Raw genomic sequence first — 24504 nt, 5'->3', positions numbered from 1 at the left:
GCAGGCTAGGCTTGGGGGAAGCAGGGATAAGAGGAAAAGGCCTGAGCACCCCAGAGCAAACCAGCAGCAAGTGATAAAACTGCTTTTAGTCCTTTTAACACCGTGGGGGCTGCCGGATCTGAAAAGCAACGCACATCAATTGCATCTGTAAGAAAAAGCTCCCCAACCCAACCACCACCACCCCATGTGATAAAGCCATTTCCCCAAATTTAAAAACACTGAGCCTTTGCTACAAAAGATTCTTACAAAGCTACACCCAACATGAATACAGAAAATGACAAATTATGAGCTGTCGTTTTATAGAACCGTCATAGTGACTAAGAAGAAATGAGAGAATCTGCCATTTCATAAGTAATCTGGTTCAAAGGTTATTTCACCTAACATCCGTCACTGGTCACTGATGGTCACGATGTAGTTCGAGTGATGTAGTTCAAGTCCCGAGGGCGCTTAGCTGGCTCCATTCCACAGGGAGTGCTGCCCCTCCCCCACTCCTATCTGAGCAGGGGTGGCGGGTGGTTTATTACAGCTCAAACCTGGCCATTAACCCCACACTGCTCTGCAGAGAAATTTGGTATTTGGGTGTTATGTATCTTGTTTTCTTCAATAACATTCCCTCTGGGGGCTACAGGACATAACCTTTGAACCCTCATCTCCTGGCATGCTCCCAAAACATAGGAAATGCTCCAGAAATGTTTGTTCAAAGATTAGAAGACATGCATTTCTGGGATTACAACTGACTTTCCTCCTCTATAAGCCCCACCTTCTTGTAAGGGTGTTATAAAATCTTTATAATAGGTGGGAGAAAAGGTTAACTGAATGACTGAATCTTTAGTCCTACCAGCCCTTACATTTATGGAAGAACACCCACAAAATCTTTAAGTGGTTGAGAAACTTCAGAACCACTGCTAAATTGGTCCAACAACAAGTAATAAAACCACTATTTCCAACAACCACAATCACATCTCTGCCCAAGTGATCCTTCCAACCTGCCCACCTTCTCCAGGGAAGGACAGTTCACAGGGTCGGGTTTTCATTACAAAATTCCCGTCTACATGACGATGGCATATTTCTCCTGCCACCTGTCCATTACAGCACATAATTACTACCTAAAACAACAAAACAATAATCAGCGTTGAAAAATCCTTTGTAGAAAGTCCAGTTCTACAGAAAGGCTCCACACATGGGGTGCCGGCACTTCACTTCACTCTCACACCGGTGATGTCAGGATTGCACAAGACAACTGACACCTCGAAAATACAACGAGCCCAAACCAGAAGGTCCAGTTTTACTGCGCGTCCAGCTCCTCCAATCGGCGACCATTTTAAACAAACCTCCACAACGTTCTCTTTTTTCTCCTAAGAACCTCTCGGTAACACCTGAGGGGCTCAGCGATGAAGTCTTTTTTAGCGCATAAACTCCCATAACAGATTTTACAGTTGTGAAGGGTAAGCAGTAGATTTTCACAACCTACCAATTCAGTCACGCCTGTTAAATATTACCTGTGTGATAAAGTCCGACTATAAAGCGATGAGGCTGGTTCCCTAAGCCACACGAGGAAGGAAAAAAAAAAATCCCTGAATTTTCATTTATTTCAAAATGAAAGTCATTTCAAAATAAAAGAATATGAGGAAAAGCCGAAAACAGCAGGTGGCGGCTGCCAGCGGAGGTCCGCCCACTGTCCCGCCCAGGTCCGCACACCTGGCCCACAGGTGGGGAACTCGGAGAGCCAGCCTCCTCCCGCCGCCAGCGGCTTACCCGCTGCTGCCGCATCCAGCCCAGGCACTCGCTGGTGAGGCGCCTGGTGACTTCATCCCACCCGGAGCCACTCTGGCAGGTGTAGCCTCCACCTCCCTTGGAGCTGGCCCTTCGGACGCGAGGGGCACTGATGGCTTTGTAAAGGGCTCGCATTTGCTCCTGGAGCTGCAGCAGTCTGAAAGACAAGGAAAACAGTCACACGGCTGCAGGAAAACAGCCCACGAAACACGTGCTGGGCAGTTGTCCCCCTTTGTGTCAGTACAGAGATCACAAATGTTTTATTTATAGTCTTTATTTTCTTGACCACATACAAAACCTTAAACATTCCGATGCCCCAAGCCCGAAGCATCACACCAAGTGTAACTGCCTTTTGCCCAACCTGGCAGCATCTTGTACTTTCTCATGAGTTCCACCCCAGGAATTTCCTAGGACCCTGTGCCCTGGGTACTACGATTGCAAGATCAGACGACACACCTCTGCTTGAAATGGCATTTTCAACTCCTTAAGTCTCATTTCTGTATACATTACACGGAGCTGGACTTCATTTTAGATTCTGAAAAGTCAACCACTGTGCCAGAGGTCTTTGCTGCCCCCTAAGTGGAAGCACACCGAACATCTCACAGCAAACTCAACTCTTCAAAAGAAGTACCCCCTCTTGGGTGGGTCTGTTTAATTCTTCTCACGGCAGCTTTGTGATTCCCCAAAAGATGAAGGTAGTGGGTTTAGTCAATTCGTATTAGAGACACATAAAGCTGCAAAATACCAAGCAAGGGGGCCCTTCTGGGGGAATATCCGTGCCTCCTTCAAGGGAAGACCTGGGCCGCAGGATTGAGTGTACCTGCACGAGGCCTGCCTGCACCACGCTCGCTCTGTGGGCAATACCTTTTCTGATAAGCATCACAGGGCTGGCCCATCTGCCGCATCTCTCTGATCAAGCTATCGGTAATTTCCATGTGATCGTTGGCCTGAGCAAAACACTCATCCAGCTCTCTGCTCCGAGCCAGCTGTATCCCATCGCCATACTTCAGTTCCTACAAGAAAGAAGTCACATGAAGGAGACACAATACTGGAAAGAAAAGATTCACGTGTGTTGCTGGATGCAAAAGCTTCTGCTACAAACTTAAATATTGTAAGTCTCCCCCCACCCTGTGCCACATAACTGCAAAAATCTCTAACTGAAAATTATTAATTTGAAACGGGGAGCTAAATTAGAGAGATTCGTGAACCAAAATTTATAGACTGTATTTTAAATTTTCAGAGGCCTTTAAAAGCATATTGACAGAACGCCGATCTTTCCCTTGCTTCCCTGTTAAATGCCTCTTGTTTTTACACAGGACACTCATCTAACTCAAATTTCACTGTGATAAGAACACTGTACCGTTATACCCGATAAGGTCTTTTTTATACACAAACTGAGCTTTTCCTGCAACTTGTGAGCAATAACTTTTCAGTTCTTAAAAAGAAAGCTACTGGTTACTTGTATGGAACCAATCAACTTCCTTGTTCTGATGACGGGTGATACTAGTGAGATGCCCCCTTTGGGGGGAGCTGAGTGATGGGTAGTCAGAAAACATCAGGGATCCCGTGTCTCCTAAGCCTGTTTCAGTAAGATCCTAAGCTAGCTCCGAAACATCAAGAAATATCGTGAGGCTTTCACGAATGTTACCATTTCCCCTCAATTTTCAATTGCTTATTTATCTATATTTTGTAATGTTTCTCATGTAGAATTGTTCTCACAAGATGGTAAATTTCCCTGAACAAAGACATTAAACTGACGGTGTACATCCCAATCCGTGACAATCCAGCGACATAAACATGTCAGGCTGCTTCTCCAGGAAGAGAAAGTATTACAAGGTCACATCAATGACAAGAGGTCGTTGCAATTCCAAAAGCCTGGCAATCCGTAGTGTAAACATTTGTTGGAAAAAAAACTGGTTCTCGTGAAGCCAACACTGCAAGTAGAATAGGAAGACAGTCTGCTTTGAAAACGATCATGTCTAGACACTAGAAGGGCAGGGGACGAGAAGGCACAGGTCAGGGCTATGAGTCTAAGCGGACCAGGAGCAAAACCAGGTACAAAACTGGGTGTGGACGACACTTTAGGAGAAAAGGAAGCTTACAGGCTGCACGATCAGCTCTGCTCGCATCAGGCAATCGGCGCAGTTCTGCAGAAGCTCCTGGATGGTGTTCTGGTTCTGGTGCCTGGACATCGTCCCCGTTTGACTGAGGAGCAAACACAAAGAAAGCAGACGTGAATTCTTTTTTTTCAATTTTGAAATAATTTTAAACTTTCAAAAAAGTTGCAAAAACGAGATAAAAACACTTCCCTAGGCCCTTGGCCCAGACTGCCCAGTCGTTCACCTTGGCCATGTCTTCCTTCCCCTCCCCCCCGTACATGCATATCTATTTATGTATATATACATTTTTCTGAGCCACCTGAGAACAATCATTCTCCTTTATCCCAAAAGACTCCAGCACGTATTTCCTAAGAATAAAGCCGTTCAATTATATAACCCCAGTACAATCATCACAATCAGGACACCCCTGCACCTCAAAAGCTGCTACAAGAGTATAAAGCAATTATATTCCAATAAGAGCTTAAAAAAAAAAAGTCAGGACACTAAAATTGATGACATACTATTTTCTAACCCACAGAATGTTCTTCACACCAAGTTCCCCCCTCACCCCAGGTCTAAAATCTAATCCAGAAATATCCCTTTGAGTTGAAAACACATTTCCAGCATCTTCTCCGTCACCCCTCTCACGTCATCCCCCAGCAATGCCATCACCAGTCCCTCTGGGAGAGGTGGCATGAGACCCAGAGCTGCAGGGTTTCGCTGGCCAGTCTGGCTGAGGACAATTGTAGGAGACAAAAGAAAAGCTTATTCTGCAAAATATTTTCTGCAATTGTAGAAAAAGATGATAATGGTAAAAAATAATGGGGTGAAGAAAGTGATGGGAAATTTAAATATCTTTATAAATGCAACAAGAAGCCGCTTTTCCTTCCGAGATGACCCTAGAATGTTATCTCGTACCATGATGCCCACCCACGTGTGTTTCACACGCAGCACTCTTCTGGAGGACGAGTGGCAGAAACCTGAAAACAACGGTGGTGTTCAAGAAGAATGCTGCAGATATCTACATTTCAAAGAAAGAGATTACAGAAATTCAGTCTGCTCCAGATAGAGGTAAAAAGAGCAACCTATCATAAAACAAGTCTTTTTAATTTGCCAAGATACATTATGTCACAGCACAGCCCATTACAGCTTCGTTTAAGAGCACTTGAAAGCACATGAAATCATCAGTGCTCAGGAAAGCCCTTACGAATGTCCTGCAAGAAACCTGAGCTCCTCCAGGGCTGCAGAGCCACCAACCAGGCCGGCTTGAGCTTTCAGATAAAACTGTTTGACGCCTGTTCAATGTACTGGACTTTCTTTTATGTGTGTGTCTGTGTCGGGAAGGGTGTCTGTGTGCGTTTTATAGAAAGAATGTCACTCTTAAAAAAAAAAAAAGTTTGAAAAGCACAGGCTGTACTAGGCAGAGACAGGGTAAAATCCCAAGAATGTGGGAAACTTCTCCCACCGCCCCTGATTCTGCCTCATTTCACATCGGAGAGGCACTTTCTCTCTCTGCCACCCATTTGCAGTCCCTCCCTGCCAGCCAGGCTCCTCTACAAGCCAGCACTGGCTGCAAGCACCTGGGTGAGAAACCAGCTCTCCTGGGAACCACTGCCAGATGAGGCCCCGATCCTCCAGGGAGGGCTCCTCCGGGCAGGCCCCCCCACTGTCCACCCGCCAAAAGCAGGGCACCCCACCCTCACCTCACGTGAATGCTGCCCTTCTCTGCCTCCCACTCAGAATCAGACAGGAAACCTGACACACTTCTTGGATTGCTGAGATAGAAACAGGTCTCCATCCGTTGTCAAAACTTGTGCAAAATTCCGGTTGACTTAGAACATTTTCCAAAATGCACCCATTGTAACAGGGAGGGAAGAAATTCAAGAGACAAAGGAAGAAATGAAGAAATACAGGAACGTCACTGAGAAGCCTAGGACTGGTGAGTCATTAGGGAGGTCCTGTGTAATTACACTTGTTTTCTTTATTGAAGGGCCAAGAGAGGACCTTTCTTCTGAAACATTTAGTAAGTCTGATCAGCAGTTGCGTTCAGAGGGCGATTCCCACAAAGAACGCCAGTCCCTAGCAGACTAAGGGAAAGGCTCTCTCAGCACAGTGGAAAGTCAGTTTCTAAAATGCTTTAATAACGTGTGCTATTGTAAAAACTAACACAGTGAGTTCGAAGACAGAGGCAGATGGGGAAACTGGGTGAGGGTGTATGAAGCCTCCCTCCATCTTTGCAGCTTTTCTATAATCCTAGAATCATTCCAGGATAAAAATGTATAAAAAATAAAAAAGAAGCAGAGAAGCCAAACTCACTTGTGAATGAAAGTTCAAAAGTGTATATACAAGTCTTTTTAAAGTGACTTTATGACACTAAATTCATTTGACAACAAGATATAAAACTTATCAGCTTTTTACCCAACTACTAGAGTAGTCACATGACACTTAGAAATGAACTGTATCCAGGAAAAAGAAAGGTGAGGCAATTAAATGTTGGTTTAAAATATTGTGGACTTGCACTCAAAAAATAAAAAGGTAACTTCATATGCTGTTAATAACACTAAAAAGAATTCTTCATGCTTCACTTAACATGTTCACCATACACGCCCATGACAGCCACTAAAACCCTCTGTGTTTGGCTTGGCATTTTAGGAAATAGATTAACAACTGTCATGCACAAAAATCTAACCTCTTTAAAAGTCAAAAAGGAAAAGAAAAGAAAAGTTAAAAAGAAAAGCTAATGTAATGAAGTCTCTCTGGTACTGTGATTTGTCTGTAGCAAAGTACGATCTAAGTAACCAAATTTCCTCTTAGGCATAACTTTTCAAGACTGTGTCGGGTCCTTAAAGCAAGATCTACCGATCTCGTCTGTCATGTGTAAGCATCTCACTTCAGTCTTAACATCCTTGGGAAACAGACCGTCAAAACCACACCAGAGGAGGGGGAGGGGGCTGGGAAGGGACTTTCCTGGTGGGGGAACTAAGATCCCGCATGCCAGTGTGGGAGCAGCCAAAAAAAAAAGAGAGAGAGAGAGACCGGAGGAAGGACTACTCAGGCCCCCTGATGATTACTGACCAGAAAAAAGACTGCACCTTCCCATTTGAGCTTGCTTGTCCCCGCCCAGTGAAGGATCCACACAGAACTGGCTGTACGTAAATCAAGGAGGAAGCGTGCGTGGAGAGGATTTTGACTCACCAGACACGCAGACGCTGTGCAGTGCTCGACCCTCCAGCAGGAGCGCCATGAGAGCTCGCTTCAGGGAATACGGGCACTTTGCGTGTCATTCAAAACTTTTTAAGTCAAAAAGCATATTTTTTCACATAATTTTAGATCTTTTTTAACCTCAGTAATTTCCTAATCTCAGTTTTCTCATCTTTTGGGCTAGGTGCTAAGATTTCCTTAGCTCATTTGTTCTGTAACTTTATTTTATGAAAACACCAAACTCACTCCTCCTATTGAAAATAATCCAAAAGCCTGTCTAAAGGTAATGAAGTCTCCTCTTCATATAGTGCACTTTGGGAAAATGCAAAGTTCCATCATACAGGGAGAATTCATTTTTAAATAAATACTTATTTAATAAGCATATAAGGACTTAAAAAATCCCTAGCCTCAATTTTGAAATCTTCAAATTGAAATTTTCAATACCGTATGTATTGGTGTTAGGGGTGCAGAGGTTTTAAAGCATGTTAGGAATTGAACTAGTAAGGTCAAAGTTCAATTTTTAAGTCCCATTTCAGCAACATGCAAGATGAAAGATGTCATGTAAAAAAAGAAAGAAAATGAAACTAACTTGGGTCAAATCAATGAAAAAACATTGGCTTCTTATTGACTTCTAAAACTAAAATTAATAGCTGGCTTTGAAAAAAAATTAACATTTGTCCTTAGAAGTCTTTAACTTTTCTGAAATCCTACTTTATCTTCAAACTCACAAAGACAAATGATTCATACAACAAAGAACCTGCCTACACTTTTTCCGAAAACTCATTCTAAAACTTGTTTAAACAAGTGAGGGTTCCAGCAGTTTACATAAAGATCCCTTCATCAGAGGCTAAAAGGAAAACACGGTCTGGATTTTCATTCAAGGATGGGCTACACGAACGTGCAAACGATATTACAGAGCTTTTTATGTCTTATTTTACTACCTCCAAATAACAGTCTTTTCGTAAAAAATAAGACTCCAAAATTAACTGTGAAACCACTAGTTTAACATTTTTCCCAAGGAAATTATAGAAAAACTACAAGACAAATATTCTGAAGAGAGGCTTGCAGCATCATAAGGCATTTTTTTAACAGGTACTCTCTTTGTTTCATACAAATCATTTTATAATCGTCTATGCTGTTCATTAGACACTTGGCCAGTGCCACCTAACTCTGGATTTCTTTTTGTATAGACACTTTCTCACTCACTGGGTTCCTTCTTTCCTTCCTTTCTCTTTCCCTTGCCGAGCCTCCCCCCCCCCCCCCCCCCCATCTCTCTCTCTCTCCCACTATCTCTCTCTTCTTCTTGTTCACTCCATTAACACAGGGTCCTGGACGTGTACCAAAAATCATGTCTCAGATGTATTCAGATTCACGGAATAATGGCCTTGAAAAAACTCAATAAATATTTGATGGAAATTATGACAATTACGCAATGCATTAATATTGATCCTAAAACTTATTTGCATTCATTTAAAACCTATTTGCTTGGCTCCTTACAATTTTCAAAACATGTTCCATATACTACTTTGTCTGAGTTTCTTTAAAAGATCTTAAGTAAAAAGAAAAACATCTATGAAGTTCGTAAAAACATTTTTTTACTTCTTCATTTAAGGACAATACCCTACCGCCAAGACTCACTAAACGCATATCAGTGGAAATGTCCTGTATCAGAAGTCACACACCAAGTGCTGCCACCTGCACAGAGCTCTCCAGGCACACCTCTGCCCTCCTTCTGCACCAGTTAGTTACACACCTGTCTGCCCCGCTCCTGGAGAACAAAGTCCCACATCTTAGTCACTTTCGACTCCTACACGCACCTAGCAACACAGAGCTCTGCACACAGAAGGTCCTTAGTGCATGTTTGTTTGGTTCAGGAAAAAAGAGGAAAAACAAAGACAAATCAAAGACTGATATGAGGATATTACTACTCATTACCCAGATTTCCAAAGCTCATTCACGTAGTGCATCTACCCCACCCCAGTTTCCATCCCAATAGTGGGCAAAAAAAGTCTTTTTCTATCAATTTGAGAAAGAAGTCCTCCTCTGATCCTTCATCTTGTCCTCACCCAGGGGCTTTGGAGGTGGTACTCAAAGTTCTGCATTCTTTCCATATTTACTATTCTCACACTGTTTGTGGTGGATGGGGGGCAGGCGGGGAGGGCTACCTGATCGCAGATCATGAACTTCATACAGTATGGGGTCTACCCCCTGCTCAGCCACTTCCGGGTGGACAGCCTGTGACTTGGAGCAAGTTCCTTAGACTCACGGGGCCTGGAGTTTCTGCAGGAATAGAGCCACCTCCCTGAGCTGGCCTGATGCTGAGAGGAGGAGCCAGTGAAGACCCGCTTACAGGGAGAGCTGTTGCTGCTGCTGTGACATGGTTCTCAGATTTTGCTTTTGTTTTTCATTTTGTGTTTTTTTTGCCCCAGTTCATAATTTTGAACTTTGCCCAGTTCATAATTCTAAGGATATCTTGCAGCAAGTTAGGGGTAGAATGAGAAGAAAAAAAAAAAGAAGTAGAAGAAGAAATGATGATTGGGTATTAAGTGTGAGGCATTTCAGACTTTTTCAGGAAATTTTTAATTCCTAAAATTACCTACAAGACCTAAAATAAGGTTTGAGACAATTCAAAGAGAGCGATACATTTTAACTGCATGAAAGACATTTTTGAAGGGATCAGAAAAAGATGCTTTTCTTCATTAAGCGGGGATGAATGTCTGACCCTTACAAATTCAATGCCAAAATAGGGATTTCTGTTTTGAATTCCTTCCCTATGTGAAAACTTACATTCATTCTGACGCCTTAAAAAAAAATTGTTTACAAGTTACCTGGTTATCTACCAAGAAGGCAACTCCTTGTTAATTTTTTTCAGGTACCAGATGAAGCAAAATTTATGTTTGCATGTCAAAAATCTGAATTTCAAGCAAAAACTTGGACCTATTGGCTGCAGCCTCTCACTCCTGCGGCGTTATTTTCATGAAATGCAGATTTCACATTCCTGAGGTCTCCGAAGGCCCTGGACCCTCCCAGCCCAAGGTGCTGCTGGTAAGGTGCACGTGATGGGGCTGTGCTAGCATTCTACGGGATGCTGGCTCAAAGGAGCCGCAATGAGTCTTGGGGTCCGTGGGGCGGTGGCTTCAACATCAGAACCACCCCTGCTCATTTTCCCAGGAGTGTAAGAGGGAGACAGAGAAAAGTGAAGGGTGGGGCAGCAGGGCCCCAGGCACCAAGGCCTCGGGACTGAGGCACTCCTTCCAGAACCTCTGGAAAGACCGGTTGGCTGAGTGAGGGCTGAGTTGGAGTCCCCAAGACACACCCAAGCCCTCCTCAGCTCCACCCTAAGAAGTCAGCGTGGAGGCATCAGCACTTTTTTCTTTCCCAAGACATTTCAAGTCACCTGGACAACAATGAAATTATGCCCATATTTAGAGAAGAAAACTACTTGTTAGAAGCCGTTCTGTAGATCTGCCTGACAATTAGTGGGCTTAATACAGCATCACATTGTGCTTCATTCCACAGCAGATGGAAACTCCACAGGAGAGTGAATGAAAGAACACAGTGGTTATCAAATAAGTATTTCCCGGGAGTGCAACAATTTAAAAAGAAGTGAAACCTCATATTGGATGGAAGAGTTTCCAAGAAGAGATGGAGTCTAGTAACTAAGGTTTGATCTTGCACCATCCTGGTATACTGGATTCAAATGCAGCTCAACTACTAACTAGCTTCATGACTTAGGCCAAGTCACCTGTGTCCTTTAACCTCAGTTTTCCATCTGTGAAATGGGAAGTTTGTCGTGAGGCTTGAAATAACAATACACCTGGCACTTCGTGGGTGTTTGCCAGGCGATGGTAGCTATTATTAACTACTGAGCTGATATTTGTATCAAATATATAACTTACTCAAACTTAATCACCATGTACGTGTTACTACCTGCCATATATTAAGCTATAATGAATCTCACTTTGCCATTGTTTTCCAGAAAAATATTTAGAACAACCGCTCTATGAGTCACCAAACTCTAGGCCTTTCTCAGATTCTCCCTTGCCTCTCTGATCCAATTCTGAGCTAAAGCTGCCACTGCATCACACTACCCCCGTCCTACTGCCACCAGCCTCGACCAGACTTTCATCACCTCCCTCCTTCGCTGGTACAACTGCTTCCTTACGGCAACACCCTCCCGCACACTGCTGCCACAGCAACAGTCCTACAATAGTCCTAGCTCCCCTCCGTCAGTGGAGACCTTCGCTGGCTTGGGTGAAACCTGCAAGGGCTCCCCTGTGCCTACCCAACCCCCCCACCATGGATTCAAGGTCTCCCCAGCTCTGGCCCCAACCCACCCTTCCTCCTTCCCTCTTACTGTTTCCCCACTTAAGCGCATCCTCCAAAAGGAGACCACTCTCCAGGCCTTGAACTTGCTCCTGCTTTTCCACCTCTCACACTTCTCTCATGCTCTTCCCTCCCCCAGGAGCCCTGTCTGCCCACCTGTCTTTACCTGCTGAAATTCTCCAAAGTCCAATTCAACAGCGCTTCCTTTATTATAGTGTCTTACTAGTGTCGCCACTACAGATGCTATCTTGTCCCCTTATGAAGCCTCTGAGTCATGGGCGCCCTCCTGTGCATTATCTGTTTGTATTTATGTACTTATCCTTCTCTAAAGAGCACCCGCTCCCTTCCAGAAGTCTTTGTATTTTTACCTTTGAGTCTCCCCGACATCTAACATATAGCAGATGCTCAGGAAATATTGGCTGAATGACTGAACACATGGACTTGAGGTACTTTCATCCGGTTAAGTACAGGGCTGTCCAGTCTCATGCACAAGTACATGGTCTAAAGGCGCAGGATGACAGAGGGCAGAGGGAGGAGGAGCCTCTGGTTCTCCTGCCAACTCGGCCAGGAGTGGACTCTGGGATCTGGGGCAAGTCTTAATCTCTTTGTCTCTAAAGTGGAAAAGTGAGGCTTCTGTTCTCCTCAGCACCCCCTTCCACTCTAAAATTAAGTGCAAAGGCACCTGTTTCATCTTATGCTAAGAAACGGGCTTCTTTTAAAAGGTACTTTAAAACAAACTTTAAAACAGGTATCAAATAGTGATCACACACATTTCCGTTTGGAAATCACAAGTTCTGGAGAAAAGTAAGCACGACCATTTTATGCACATATTTCTGAGGCTTAGTGCCTGTATTTGGCTTGTAATCCTCCTACAAGTTCCACACTTCGATCTCAGCGGAAGGTCTAACTGGGGGACTTTACACTTGGCCACCAAATTTCACTACAGATTTGTAATTTCTTTTAACTACAGGAATCAGACTAGAGTGATTCCGCCTTCATTGAAAACATCCTATGCAAGAAAAATCCAAGTTTAAATTCTCAAAAATAAACCTCTTAAATTATCAAGCATGTAGCATGTACTAAACTTTAAAATATCAAGTAGAGCAGCGGAAGAAGGTCAAGTAGCTGCAGATTCCACGCAGCCTGAAACAAGGAAGAGACAAAAGACAGGTGGGGGAAGGAGGGATTATCAGAGTGCGAACTATCAGGTCCTGAGCAGTGACAAGTGTTACTAAGTAAAGGACAGACAAAGGCAAGAGGCTGTAAAATCACTTTCAAAGGAAAAATAAGATTTGGGCTCTGTACACACTCAAACTAGTTTCTCTAGGGAAGGGCTAAATACAAACATTGATCTTTAAAAATCACCAATCTAATTCAGCCAAATAAACTGGGAGTTTTAGAAATAAAGGAGTTTAGATTCAACCAGTCCCTTGCCGGGATTGGTTCTTTTCGGTTTAGGGTTTTTTAATTTTGTTTTGTTTGATTTGTTTTAAAAGCACCTCTATTTAGAAAAACTTTCGGGCAGGAAAGTTCTTTTTAAATCCTTCATCATCATTCATTTAGCAGAGGGCAGTCGGGTCAGAGATGGCATCTTGCTTCTGCAAAGGGCGTGCCGTGGACAAACACATCCCTTGGCCCGAGACCATAAAAACCCCTGGAAAACAGGTGCGGTGTGTGCCCGGACCCTCTCCAGTCAGTCGCCACTATTTTAAAACGCAAACCTCAGCGTTTGCGGGCTACTGTGTATTGTGCTAATGCTCGGCTTCCAGCCACAGCGCGGGCCGGGACAGGCCCGGGAAACGCCAGTACCCGGATCCGGGAAGAGCGCCGGCCCCGCGCTGACTCAAGCCCCCCAGCCCGCCGCCCCGCGGCCCTGGCAGCTCCACCGCAACGCGCAGAAAAACAACCTCCCTCCAAGGCAGGTAATTTTTCACTCGAAGTCTGTTTTCCCTTCCCGGAGAGATGTAAAACTTGGCCGGTTTGTAAACAGCCCTTAGGTTGGAAACACCGAACACAAGTAAACGATGCTACACTATGAGAAAACAGAGTCTCGCCCAAATTTAATGTTTCGGTGAAGAATGCTTATAAACCAGGTATCTTCACGCAGTTCATTAACCAGGATATTAATTACAAATTTACTTCTACAAGAAGCCAAGGGAGTGAAATATTCCATTAACAGTCGTGTGTACTGTCAATTTAAAACTTAGGGACTCTATGATACCAGAAGCATAGTTTTAAAAAAACAAAAACAAGCAAACAAAAAAAACCCCACCTGGTTCATCAAATGCAGGCAAGAAGCAGCCTTGCAAATTCTGACTTGGATTTAAATGTGTGAATTCAAAAGCATGTGCTTTCCAAATACGGGAAGACTGGGAGAGAAAAGTAAAGTTTCGGATTTAAATGGTTGGCCAAGTTTTCAAACTTACAGTAAAAAAAAAAAAGAGCAAAAATTCCTCCTCAGTCTCCCTAACGGCTTGGCATATTTTTCCTGGAAACCCCCAGGTGCATTTTGTTCATTAAAGAAAGAGCTCCAAGATTGAGGCAATTCTTTGCTAGCTCAAAAAGAGAAAATAAATCGTCAACATGCTCCGGGAAGAAAAATGAATAAATCGAAGCAGAAAGCAGGTTGCACAACTCGAGTCGTCCGTCCCTGCCTCCCAAACTGCTAGCAAAACAACCCCCCCCCCACCCCGGAGTGTATTCAGTTTGCTCCTCCCCAGCCTAAGGCCACAAGGCAAGGTCGACAAAGTTCTGAGACTGGGGCCTCTTTCCCCCAGCCCTACAAGGGAAGGACTTGCAGGGGGCGGGAAGAGGGGGTGCGGGCCGCAAAATTCTCACGTCTCACGTGGGCGAGTCCGGCTCTGGGGACCCGGTAAATATAGGTTCATTATCTTCCCCCCCCCCCCAGCCAATCGCCCCCCACCGCTGGGTTTCCCCGAGGATTCCGAGATGCACACCCGGCCCTCTTTCCGGGGCGCCTCCCTGGGGCACCCGGCCCACGGCGCCCCCAGCATCGCGCGCGGACGCGGGTGGGACCCGGCGCCTCCCCTCCACGAGCCCCGGCCCGCGCTCGCCCGCTCCAAGCGCCAGAGCCCTGCGCCCGCGCTCCGCCACCGGGACACTGAGGTCGCTCCTCGGGTGCTTTTTAAAAACAGGGAAACAAAGGGCGCAGGCGCGGGGCCACAGGTGTGCTCGCTGGCGCGGGCTGCGGCGTGGCGGACCCCGGCTGGGGCACGGGCGGCCTGCCCGCCTTGGAAACTTGGTCTGGGTAGCAGGGGAGGCCGAGGCGGGGGTGGGGGGCCTTCTCGAACCCGGATCCCGAGCCGCCGGGACGCGCGGCCTCTACACAAAAGCCCCCGGGTGGCCGAGCGGCCCAGGCGCCGCTGCGGACGTGGTCTCCGGGTGACCACGAGTTTGCGACGAGCCAGCAGCGAGCGCCAAGTCCACCCCGGCCACCCGCCAGGCCGGAGCCCCCGCTTCTTTACTGTTTCCACCTTTGGTTACAGTTAGAGAAGTTGGGTTTAGTGGCCGCAGCCCCGCCCGCCTGACCTCCCTCCTGCGGCCCGGGACAAAGGCGATGCCGCGTTGGGGACAGTCCGGGGGGCAGGCGGGACCCCCGCCGTCCGCCGCGCCCTGCCTGCACCCTCGCTGGCCGGCCTCGGGCCCCGGCACGGGGACAGGCAGAAGGGGGACCCGAGTCCCCGCCGGCGGGGAAGGAGCTGCTCCTCTCCGGGTTGGCGCGCACGCCCACCCCGGTCTGCGCGGCGCGCCGGGGGTCCGGTCCAGCGCGAACAGGAAATGCGTGCATGACCTCGGACAAAGAGACTGTCCCCTTTCTGGACCTGAGCTTCCCCGTCGGTCAGAGGTCGACGGTCCCTCCCGGCCCCAGGGTGCTCGGGGGAGTGTGGAGACGCCGCCGGCCCGCGCACGCCGCGCGCCCCGGTACCCACCAGTAGCCGTCCGAGTTCTGGTCGGTGACCGTGCAGCGCCGGGAGTAGTACATCCTGCTGGTGCCCCCGCCGCCGCCGCCGCCGCCGCCCCCGCCGCCGCCGCCGCAGGTCATCTCGTAGCGCAGGTCGGGGCCGGACTCGGCGCGGGTCATGCGGCCCAGCGTGTTGATCCGCGGGTGGGAGCCTCCGTTGCAGCTCATGTCGGCGGGCACTCGGAGCGCCGCTCAGCGCCGAGCAGGACGCGAGGGCGGGCCGGCTCGGAGAGGGCGAGGGGCTCCCAGGAGCGGCCCAAGCCAGGCACTGGGCTGGGGGCGCGGGAGGATCGCGAGGACGCGCGTCTCCACCGGGGCCGGCGCGGCCGGCGGGCTGGCGGGCGGGGGTCGGGCTCCGGGGACGGCGACGGGCCGGGAGCGGGAGCGGGAGCTGCGGCTCGCAGGGCGGCGAGGGCGCAGAGGAGCAGGGCCGCGGCCGGGTGGTGGTGTTGGTCGGCGGGGGCGCGAGTCTCCTCCCCGCTGGCACCCGGCGCCGCAGCCTCACCTGGCGGGTTTCTTCCCAGGGCGGGGTGCGGCCGCCGCGCCTCCCCGCCCCCCGCGGGTGTCACCGACGCGCACCGGCCGCCCCTCCCCACCTGCGCCGCCGGCCCGCGGCTCCGCCCTGCGCGCGGGGGCCTGAGTAACGCGGGAGGGGCGGGGGCCCCGGGTCCCCAGCGCCCCGGGCGCGCGGCCGGCCGAGGGGAGGACGGGCGCTGGCCGGGGCCGTGCGCTGCGCGCCTCGCTGCGGGGGCGGGGAGCGCAGGGCCCCCGCTTTTGAGGATTTCTACGGCCCCCCGGGCGGAAATAGGCTAAAACATAAGTCATCCGATCGGACAGTTCCTTATTAAACATTTACTTTTGCTCGTCCCTGAAAACAGTGCCGGCCAAGCTTTTTGGCTGGAAACAATTGCCGAGAGAATGCTTAGATGATGAGGTTTTGTTTGGGGACTTTAAGAGTTTTCTTTTATTCCGGTAGTTCAGAAAATTGCCTCCGAAGTCCGTTTTCCGACGTTTATAAGCGATTTTTACCCAGAACCAACGCTTTCTGGAGAAGTCCTCACTGTAAATAACCAATTTCTTTGGCATGAAGATAAAGAGGAAAACACTACAGTTTCCAGAGAGTGACATGAAACCGAATTGCAGTGTCTTTTATTTTGCCTGGTGATGGCCAGTCATTTTAAACGAGAAGTTGCAAAGACTTCCACCCAGACCGTTGCCAAATTTTATCAAAGAACCTTAGGACCAGTCCTCTCGCGTGCCCCTGAGCACCTTCTCCCTGGACCCATCCCTTCTGAAACAGCTTTCCCCACAAGTCAGTGGCGGTGGCCTTCCTGGGACTTCAGTGTACCCGAGAGCAGCAGAGAACCCTGGACAGAGATCGTCTGCTGCGTACAGATGAGTTAACTCAGAGGCAGAACATTGCAGCCACTTGATCCAGGGCCACTCCCAGTTAGTGGCTGAGTGTGAACTGCACCGCAGTCTCTGTGACTCGGGTTTAGACCCAGTCACACCATCCATAAAAGGCTGTTTTTATACTTTGAAAACAGTCTTCAGTTACACTTTAATAAACACCATTTAAAGGTCTTTAAAATAAATTCTCATCTTCCTAAACAATGCCAGTTAACTCACCTTCCTATACAGTATATTTCTGAAATGTTTATAAACTGAAAAGAACAAAAATCAAACTATATTTGCATGTTGTAAAGGGAGTGGAGGGAGTCCTCTAAAAGGTCCCCTGTTATAGCACCCCAATTACACCTCAATTTTAAGGCACAGATCTTTGACAAAATGTCGTTTTTTCTCCACAGTTGACGGCAGAGTTGACCAGCCTAAATCCAAGGAGCCAAAGATACCATGAGATAAACGTTTGCCTCTGTTAGCACACTCAGTAATTCCCATCATTTCCTCAATTTCCTCTTCTAGTAAAGGCAAATGTGAGAAAGTGTTCAAATGATTTCACAAACACTGATGTATAGACAAGAACGGTGTTTCTTCTGAACTTGAATCAATGGCTGGAAGTCAGCATCAGCACACATGGCCCAGATATCCATGGGTGGGGGTGAGGGGAAGAAAAGCCTTTTGGGGTATCAGTCCATAATGTACAAAATACCTCTGTGCCCCTCATTTGTTCAACAAGTACTTATAACCTCCTATACAGAAGGACCAATGCTAGACTTTTTGGAAAATACACAGACATTATAGTAAAACTTCGATTTTAAAAATTCAGGGATTCCTTTATTCCAATAATGTATAATAAGATGGTCATATAATTGCACAGTAGAATTCTCCTTAAACACAGCACGCATCTATGAACTAGCTCCCAGTGGTGGCACAAGCTCTGCTTATCTAAGGGGTCCCTCTGAGAGCTCACACTGGGTAGTCAGGAGCCCAGCTACACACAGACCCAAACATCACCCAACCTCGCAGAGCTGTTTACAAAACGGGTAGAGGCGAAGAGCAGGGCCCACCAATTACACACCTCCAGCTGCCTGTTGCTTCCTGGCCTGTCTTAGCCCTTCCTGCTTTGCTTCAGGTGTTCCCAAAAAGGCAACCAACCGACTTCCAGCTAGCCAAACATGCCGGGGCTGGGAAGACAATGACTTTCATTTACCTTTCTCTCAGGAAGATAGGAGGATGAAATAAAAGATCGACATGATAGGTGGAATCCAGACATAGACGCATTCGTTGTCTAACTTGGCTGTCTCACAAGAGGCCCCCTGGTGAAGGCTGGGGTCAGAAAACCATCCTTCTGATCTGAGTGCTGCAATTTTCTTGGGAAGAGCTCCATCTCCTCAGGTGCTAGATGGAAACAATACTTGCCCTGCCAACTTTCCAGACCTACAGTGAGGATCAAATGAGATCAAATATGTGAACATTCTTAAAAACATGCAAGGCAATGGTACCACTCGAAACCAAAAGCTCTCTGCTGAGTGTGAAATTTTAAGCTTTAGTGTTTCTGTCTTTACCACCCCCCCATTTGACTCAGTAAAACTCCCTCTTGGGGACATTTAACGTTCATTCATTCATTGATACAAATATCAAATTGTACACTTTAAATATATGCAGTTTATTGTATGTCAATTTAAAAAAATAAGAATATACAAAGGGCAGTCATAAGCTTCTTTCAGGCCTTAGTTTGTTTATTTCAGGAGGCTTTTCCTGATCTTTAAATCTGTTGAGGTGCTCTTCCCTTGTGGTTGCATAAGACATTGTCCTTCCCTAGCTTACTTAATAAAATATACTGCAATTACAAAAAAAAAAAAAAAAGCAGTTATTGGGACTTCCCTGGTGGCCCAGCAGTTAAGATTCTGAGCTCCCAATGCAGGGGGCCCAGGTTTAATCCCTGATCAGGGAACTAGATCCCACATGCATGCAGCAACTAAGAGTTCGCATTGCCACAACTAATGAGCCCGCCTGCTGCAACTAAGACCTGGTGCAACATAAGTAAATTTTTTTTTTTTTAAAAAAAGAGTAACATATTTCTTAAAAAAAAAAAAAGCAGTCATTAAGCATCTGTTGTGTCACACAGCAAGCTCACTACTGGTCGCTCTCTGTAGGGTATCCTCTGCAACAGGAAAACAAATAATTACGATACAATGTTAGGTCTGCTGTTATAACGGTATGTCTTCAGAATTTGGGGGGCACAGCAGAGGGGTTGAAAAGTAGCTTTTTTCTTACAACTAGGTTTCTAACGTTTAGAATCCAACGTCTGGCAAAGTCCTCACTAGCTGACCTGACTAAGGTCAGCTATTTTTTCCCTGCCACTTGTAGATACCTCCCCTTGTACTGTTAGAGACACAGCACTGACAGGTCACTTTCTCTCTGACTTTAAAAATGACCTTGTGGTTGGGGAAGAGGCATCAGTCATATCCCCAGCATATTTTTTAAATGAAACAGAGCACCTTGATTCCAGTGAGATTAAGAGGAACCGTTTACGTGCTCAAAATCCCATGGGAACTCTCGCCTATCTCTTTGTTGGTAAATGATGATCCTTTACCACAGAAAAGATTTACAGCCCATGAGTTAAAATAGCTGCTCTGCGTGCCAAGGAAGTAGTTTTTTTTTTTTTTTCTTTTTTCTTTTTGGCCTCGCTGTGCAGCTTGCAGGATCTTAGTTCCCCAACCAGGGAGCAAACCTTGGCCCTGGCAGTGAAAGCACTAAGGCCTAACCCCTGGACTGCCAGGGAATTCCCAGGGAAGTAGTATTTTAACAAATCGAAACTACAGAAACTAGGATTGGAATTGTAAAAATACATACATATATATATAGACACGCACACATATATACACATATATACATATTTTAAACCTTTCTTATTTTTCCATTTGTATGAATAAATTAGAATCTTCCAGAACTCACAAAATCTGGGTTCTCAGTATTATAAAAATAAGATCGATCTCTCCTAAAATTGTTGAAACTATGCAAAGCTTTGAATGAAGAAGGCAGTTTGATAAATCACAGAAATTCCATTTCAGAAATGGGAAAGCGTTTGTGAAATATATACATTAGCCCAGAACTCTCTTCGTTTTCCTTGGTTCAAGTGTCCTTCAGGAACAGAAGGATGTTTCTGTTTGTAGTGGCTCGTTTTTGCCAGGGTGGGTGATTAACTTTTCAGAAATACACTTTCTGTTTCTGTGCTGATGCGTTGCCCCTTGGTTTTGGCACAGGTAGTGTCCAATAAATCGTGCTGTCCTTTGTGTTTTGAGTGTTTTTTGACTGCATTTACTTGGAGAGCATGGGTATTGGAGATTCATCTATACTCACTCTCCTGTCTGGCCTTCTTTTCATTAAGAGCCCAAGTTTGCAGGATGGGGAGGCCGGAAGTTAAGGGCATGGATGACGGCATGCAAACATATGGGCTACACAGAAGACACCTGCACCCTTAGCCAAGGGACCTCTAACCCACCAAGCTAAACAATAACTCACCTTAATTTTGTTTGGCAAACACACAGGCACTGAATAGAATATAAGAGCCAGATAAGCCAGCCTTTGAAATATACTCTCACAGGAATTTTTTAAGCTTATGCTTGTGAGGGATTGTCACTCTACCATGTTGGGACTGGAACACTTAAAGTTCTACACAGTCAGACACAGATTACTGCTGGTAAATCCTGTTATCAGCCAATACCACATGGATATATAAGGTGCGAATAGCTCCGTGAAGAAAATTATGAATCGCTACTCAGCCTTTACGGAAAGAATGCAAAAGTTATATTCCATAGAGAGTTTCAGAAATGAAAGCTGCCTTCAAGAACTTTTATACAAATTGTCTTCAAAACGTTGAGAGCCTTGGAACTCTTTCTACCAATGAAACCCAGTAGCGGAAACAGATCACTGGGTGGGGGCTGGGCAGTACCCTGCTGGGAACCCAGTCCCCCTACCCCAGTGCACCTGGGCCCTGGAGAGCCATATTAACCAAAAGCCATGTTTTTAAAGAAATTTTATTAGCTATCTATTGTATACATATTAGAACATATATGTCCACCCCATTCTCCCAATTCATCCCACCCCCAGCCCCTCACCCCCGCTTTCCCCCCCGTGGTGTCTGTAGTTTGTCCTCTACATCTGTGTCTCTATTCCTACCTTTCAAAGCAGTTCATCTGTACCATTTTTCTAGATTCCACATACTGGATGTGCGTTAATATACAATATTTGTTTTTCTCTTTCTGACTCACTTCACGCTGTATGACAGTCTCTAGGTCCATCCATGTCTCTATAAATGACCCAATTTCATTCCTTTTTACAGCTGAGTGATATTCCATTCTATATATGTACCATATCTTCTTTATCCATTCGCCTGTCGAAGGACATTTAGGTTGCTTCCATGACCTGAAAAGTCACATTTTAATAAAAGAAAATAGCAAGTCCCAGAGAGGTTAAGAAACTTCTCGGAGTTAATACCTACAATATCAGAATTGTGTTTCCAGCCTCATGCCCTTTCCACTATGTCAAAATTCCTGTCCAATCAGTCATGCAAGAATATCTTTCTGAGCAATGATTGGTATTAGTTTGAAACCAAGAAACTATCCTATTTTCCTACAGTTAGACACATAGGATGTCTGGAAACACAGTGACTATGAAGTAATCAGCATGCCTTGCAGAAGTTACATCAAAAAAAACTACTCATTATTCTTAGCCATATTCCTATAGGTGAGATAATTGTCTTTCTTGGCATCCTCAAATCACAGGGCATGTTTTTGTTTTGCTTGGGTTGCTTTTTTTTTTTTTTAATACAGCCTCCATCATTTAGAAAAAGTGAAACTAGAGATTCATATACAAACAACATAAAATCAGAATGGAGATGAAGCCATAAATGATCTGACATCTAACTTTGGGTAGAGTGTAGTGTAAACCAAATGTCACCCAGTCTCTGAAGTGACCATCCTTCAGAATTGTAGACATTCACAGGCAATAGCAAGTTCCGTATAAATAGAAGAGTAAGATACAAACAAGCTTGTCTCTTTTTTTTAAGTTGATTGATTGATTGATTGATTGATTGATTGGCTGTGTTGGGTCTTCATTGCTGCACATGGGCTTTCTCTAATTGCAATGAATGGAAGCTACTCTTTGTTGTGGTACACAGACTTCTTATTGCGGTGGCTTCTCTTGTTGCAGAGCATGGGCTCTAGGTGCGTGGGCTTCAGTAGTTGTGGCACACAGGCTCAGTAGTTGTGGTACACGGGCTCTAGAGCACAGGCTCAGTAGTTTTGGCGCATGGGGTTAGTTGCTCCGAGGCATGTGGGATCTTCCCGGACCAGGGATCAAACCCATGTCCCCTCCATTGGTAGGCGGATTCTTAACCACTGTGCCACCAGGGAAGCCCCAAGATTGTCATTTCATCATCATGAAAGATTTATTGCACATACATTGTTTCCCAGCTGCAGAGAGGTGTCCACATAAGGGATTTTAAAGAATAAGTCCCTGTCTTCAATTATGTTGACATCCAAAGCATCTAAAGCAGGAGACAAAATATGAAACATAAATCAACTGGTAGTATTACAAAAACACAAAAAGTGAGCATGTAAATAGAGCAGGAGCTAGGAGAGAAAAAAATGACAAAACCATTCTCAGCTTCAACTGACTCTCCTAATCTAAGGTTGCAATAGTTTAATTTTGTCAGAGACTTGGTAAGATTACAGATCATCAGGAAGAAACTCTATTTAAACTCCTCACTGTACACACAGAAAACAGGCCACGAGAATTTGTATTTCTTGCCCAGGTCTCAGCCTGAGAGGGCAAACCTAGATTAGAGCTGAAAGTTTGCTGGCAAATCAAGTAAGAGGCTTGCTTAGAAGGATGGGTCTAAAGTTGGGGTTGTCCCCCCACTGATTATAAAAGTATGTATTTTTGCTGTAGGATATTCAGAAAAGGTAGAAGGGAATGTAAGAAACGGGTAAGAAAATTTCATCTATAATATACCATCCAGACAAGAGCAATCACGCTAAACATTTTTGGTAGATTTCCTCCCAGTTTTTTTTTTCCCCAATTTTTCACCTAACTAATGTCAAATTCTCTATAGAGATCTGTATCCAGCTTCTTAATTTAGCATGATGTCTTGAGTATCTTCCAATCCCATTTAAAATGTCTTGTTAGCATTGCTTTTAAAAACGCATACTATTTTCTTGCTTTTTTTAAAAAGCCTTTTTAAAAGTGGCAAGGGGCAGATGCTGGAGCTTCCTATACAAGAGATCCACCCCTGTTCTAGAACTTTCACATGAATGGCAAACAGCAACCTCTGTGGACGGGAAACAAGAGAGGGCAAGGCAGGGCTGGAGCAGGGAGCAATCCTTCCTGGAAGGCAGCTACGACCATCGCCAAAGAGTGTTTAGGAAAACAGTCCTGCCCGAGGGATGCAGGCGAGTCCTGGTAGGGTCTTCGCAGGGATATTCGCTCAGCCCTCCCCTCCCTTTAGCAAGAGCTGGGCTCAACAAAGTTATGCAAAATCAAGAGGGGAGTATAGAGGATTGTTTCTTCTGCCATAAATCAATGCCCTAGACAACAAATCTAACCTGATTTGATTTGTGGGTTGGTTTTTTTTTTTTTTCCGATTTGCAGAATTTAACCTGAAACATTTAAACCTTGCTGACATCAGCCAGAAACGTTTCACATTAAGGGAAAAGTTATAGCACAGTTCTGAGGCAGTTTCAGCAAACGCTGAAACTGTTCTGTCTTGCAGAGGTGGGTGTGGAGAGATACACGTCATTCTTGTTAAACCTGCCTGACCGCTCTTGGGGGTTGTAACTGCTTAGCAATTTGGCTCTGGGTGGAATCTAGCAGAGAATCTGGAGTCTTTTCCCACCCAGGCACTCAGAAGAGATGTCATCTGTCATCTCTAAACAAGCTTTTATTTTTCTTTCCTGCATAAAGAAAAAAAAAATCTCATGGTTTACTGTGTTTTTAAAACAAAAATCAGTATTCCTATTTAATGTATCTCTGAAAAAAAATATAATACACAAAAGGAGTGTTTTTAAACATCCTTTTTAGCTACAGAGGGACTTATAAGAGGGACTAATATTAAATACATCTTGATCTCAGTTATCATTAAAAATAAATGTTAAGAAAATGGGTATGTAAATCTAAAATTTTTAAAAATTTAAAGAAAATAGGTGTGTTTATATAGATAGAAAGCAAAATGTAAAGTTTTAAAAAAGGCAATTTTTAAGCCATATATATATATATAGAGAGAGAGAGAGAGTATGGTCAGATTTTTTTACATTAAAAATTATGTCATAAGAGACGTACAGTCTTAAGTCATAGATATTATCACTGGGAGACCTATTTGTTAGAATATACATTTCCAATAATAGTTCTTTTAAATAAAAGTATGCAATTTTTAAAGAAAAAGATAGCTTTTGTACCTGGTGTTGAAAATGAGGGACTTTTCTAGTGGCACACGGGTTAAGAATCTGGCTGCCAATGCAAGGGACACGGGTTCAAGCCCTGGTCCGGGAAGATCCCACATGACGTGGAGCAACTAAGCCTGTGTGCCACAACTACTAAGCCTGCACTCTAGAGCCTGTGAGCCACAATTACTGAGCCCACACACCACAACTACTGAAGCCCGTGCACCTAGAGCCTCAGCTCCACAACAAGAGAAGCCACCACACATCAACAAAGTGTAGT

General features: G+C 45.5%; 1 protein-coding gene across 2 annotated transcripts in view; it reads right to left on the bottom strand.

The window, feature by feature from the left end:
* DSP (desmoplakin) overlaps positions 1-15876 on the bottom strand; it is a 41330-nt gene extending 25454 nt beyond the window's left edge. Inside the window, exons 1-4 of one of the 2 annotated variants that reach the window (XM_057699436.1) lie at positions 15350-15876; positions 3876-3978; positions 2638-2786; positions 1756-1930 (exon numbers count right to left, since the gene is read on the bottom strand). In XM_057699436.1, coding sequence (XP_057555419.1) covers positions 1756-1930; positions 2638-2786; positions 3876-3978; positions 15350-15549 — 627 coding nt within the window. In that variant the 5' untranslated portion in view covers positions 15550-15876. The remainder of the gene's footprint in view (positions 1-1755; positions 1931-2637; positions 2787-3875; positions 3979-15349) is intronic. The other variant, XM_057699437.1, reaches the window with a different exon arrangement.
* Between the last annotated feature and the right edge of the window lie 8628 nt (positions 15877-24504).

Source organism: Hippopotamus amphibius, chromosome 11 (assembly GCF_030028045.1).
Source record: "Hippopotamus amphibius kiboko isolate mHipAmp2 chromosome 11, mHipAmp2.hap2, whole genome shotgun sequence".
NCBI lineage: Eukaryota > Metazoa > Chordata > Mammalia > Artiodactyla > Hippopotamidae > Hippopotamus > Hippopotamus amphibius.
The sequence above is the reverse complement of the archived record's forward strand: the minus strand, read 5'-3'. Positions and strand labels throughout refer to the sequence as shown.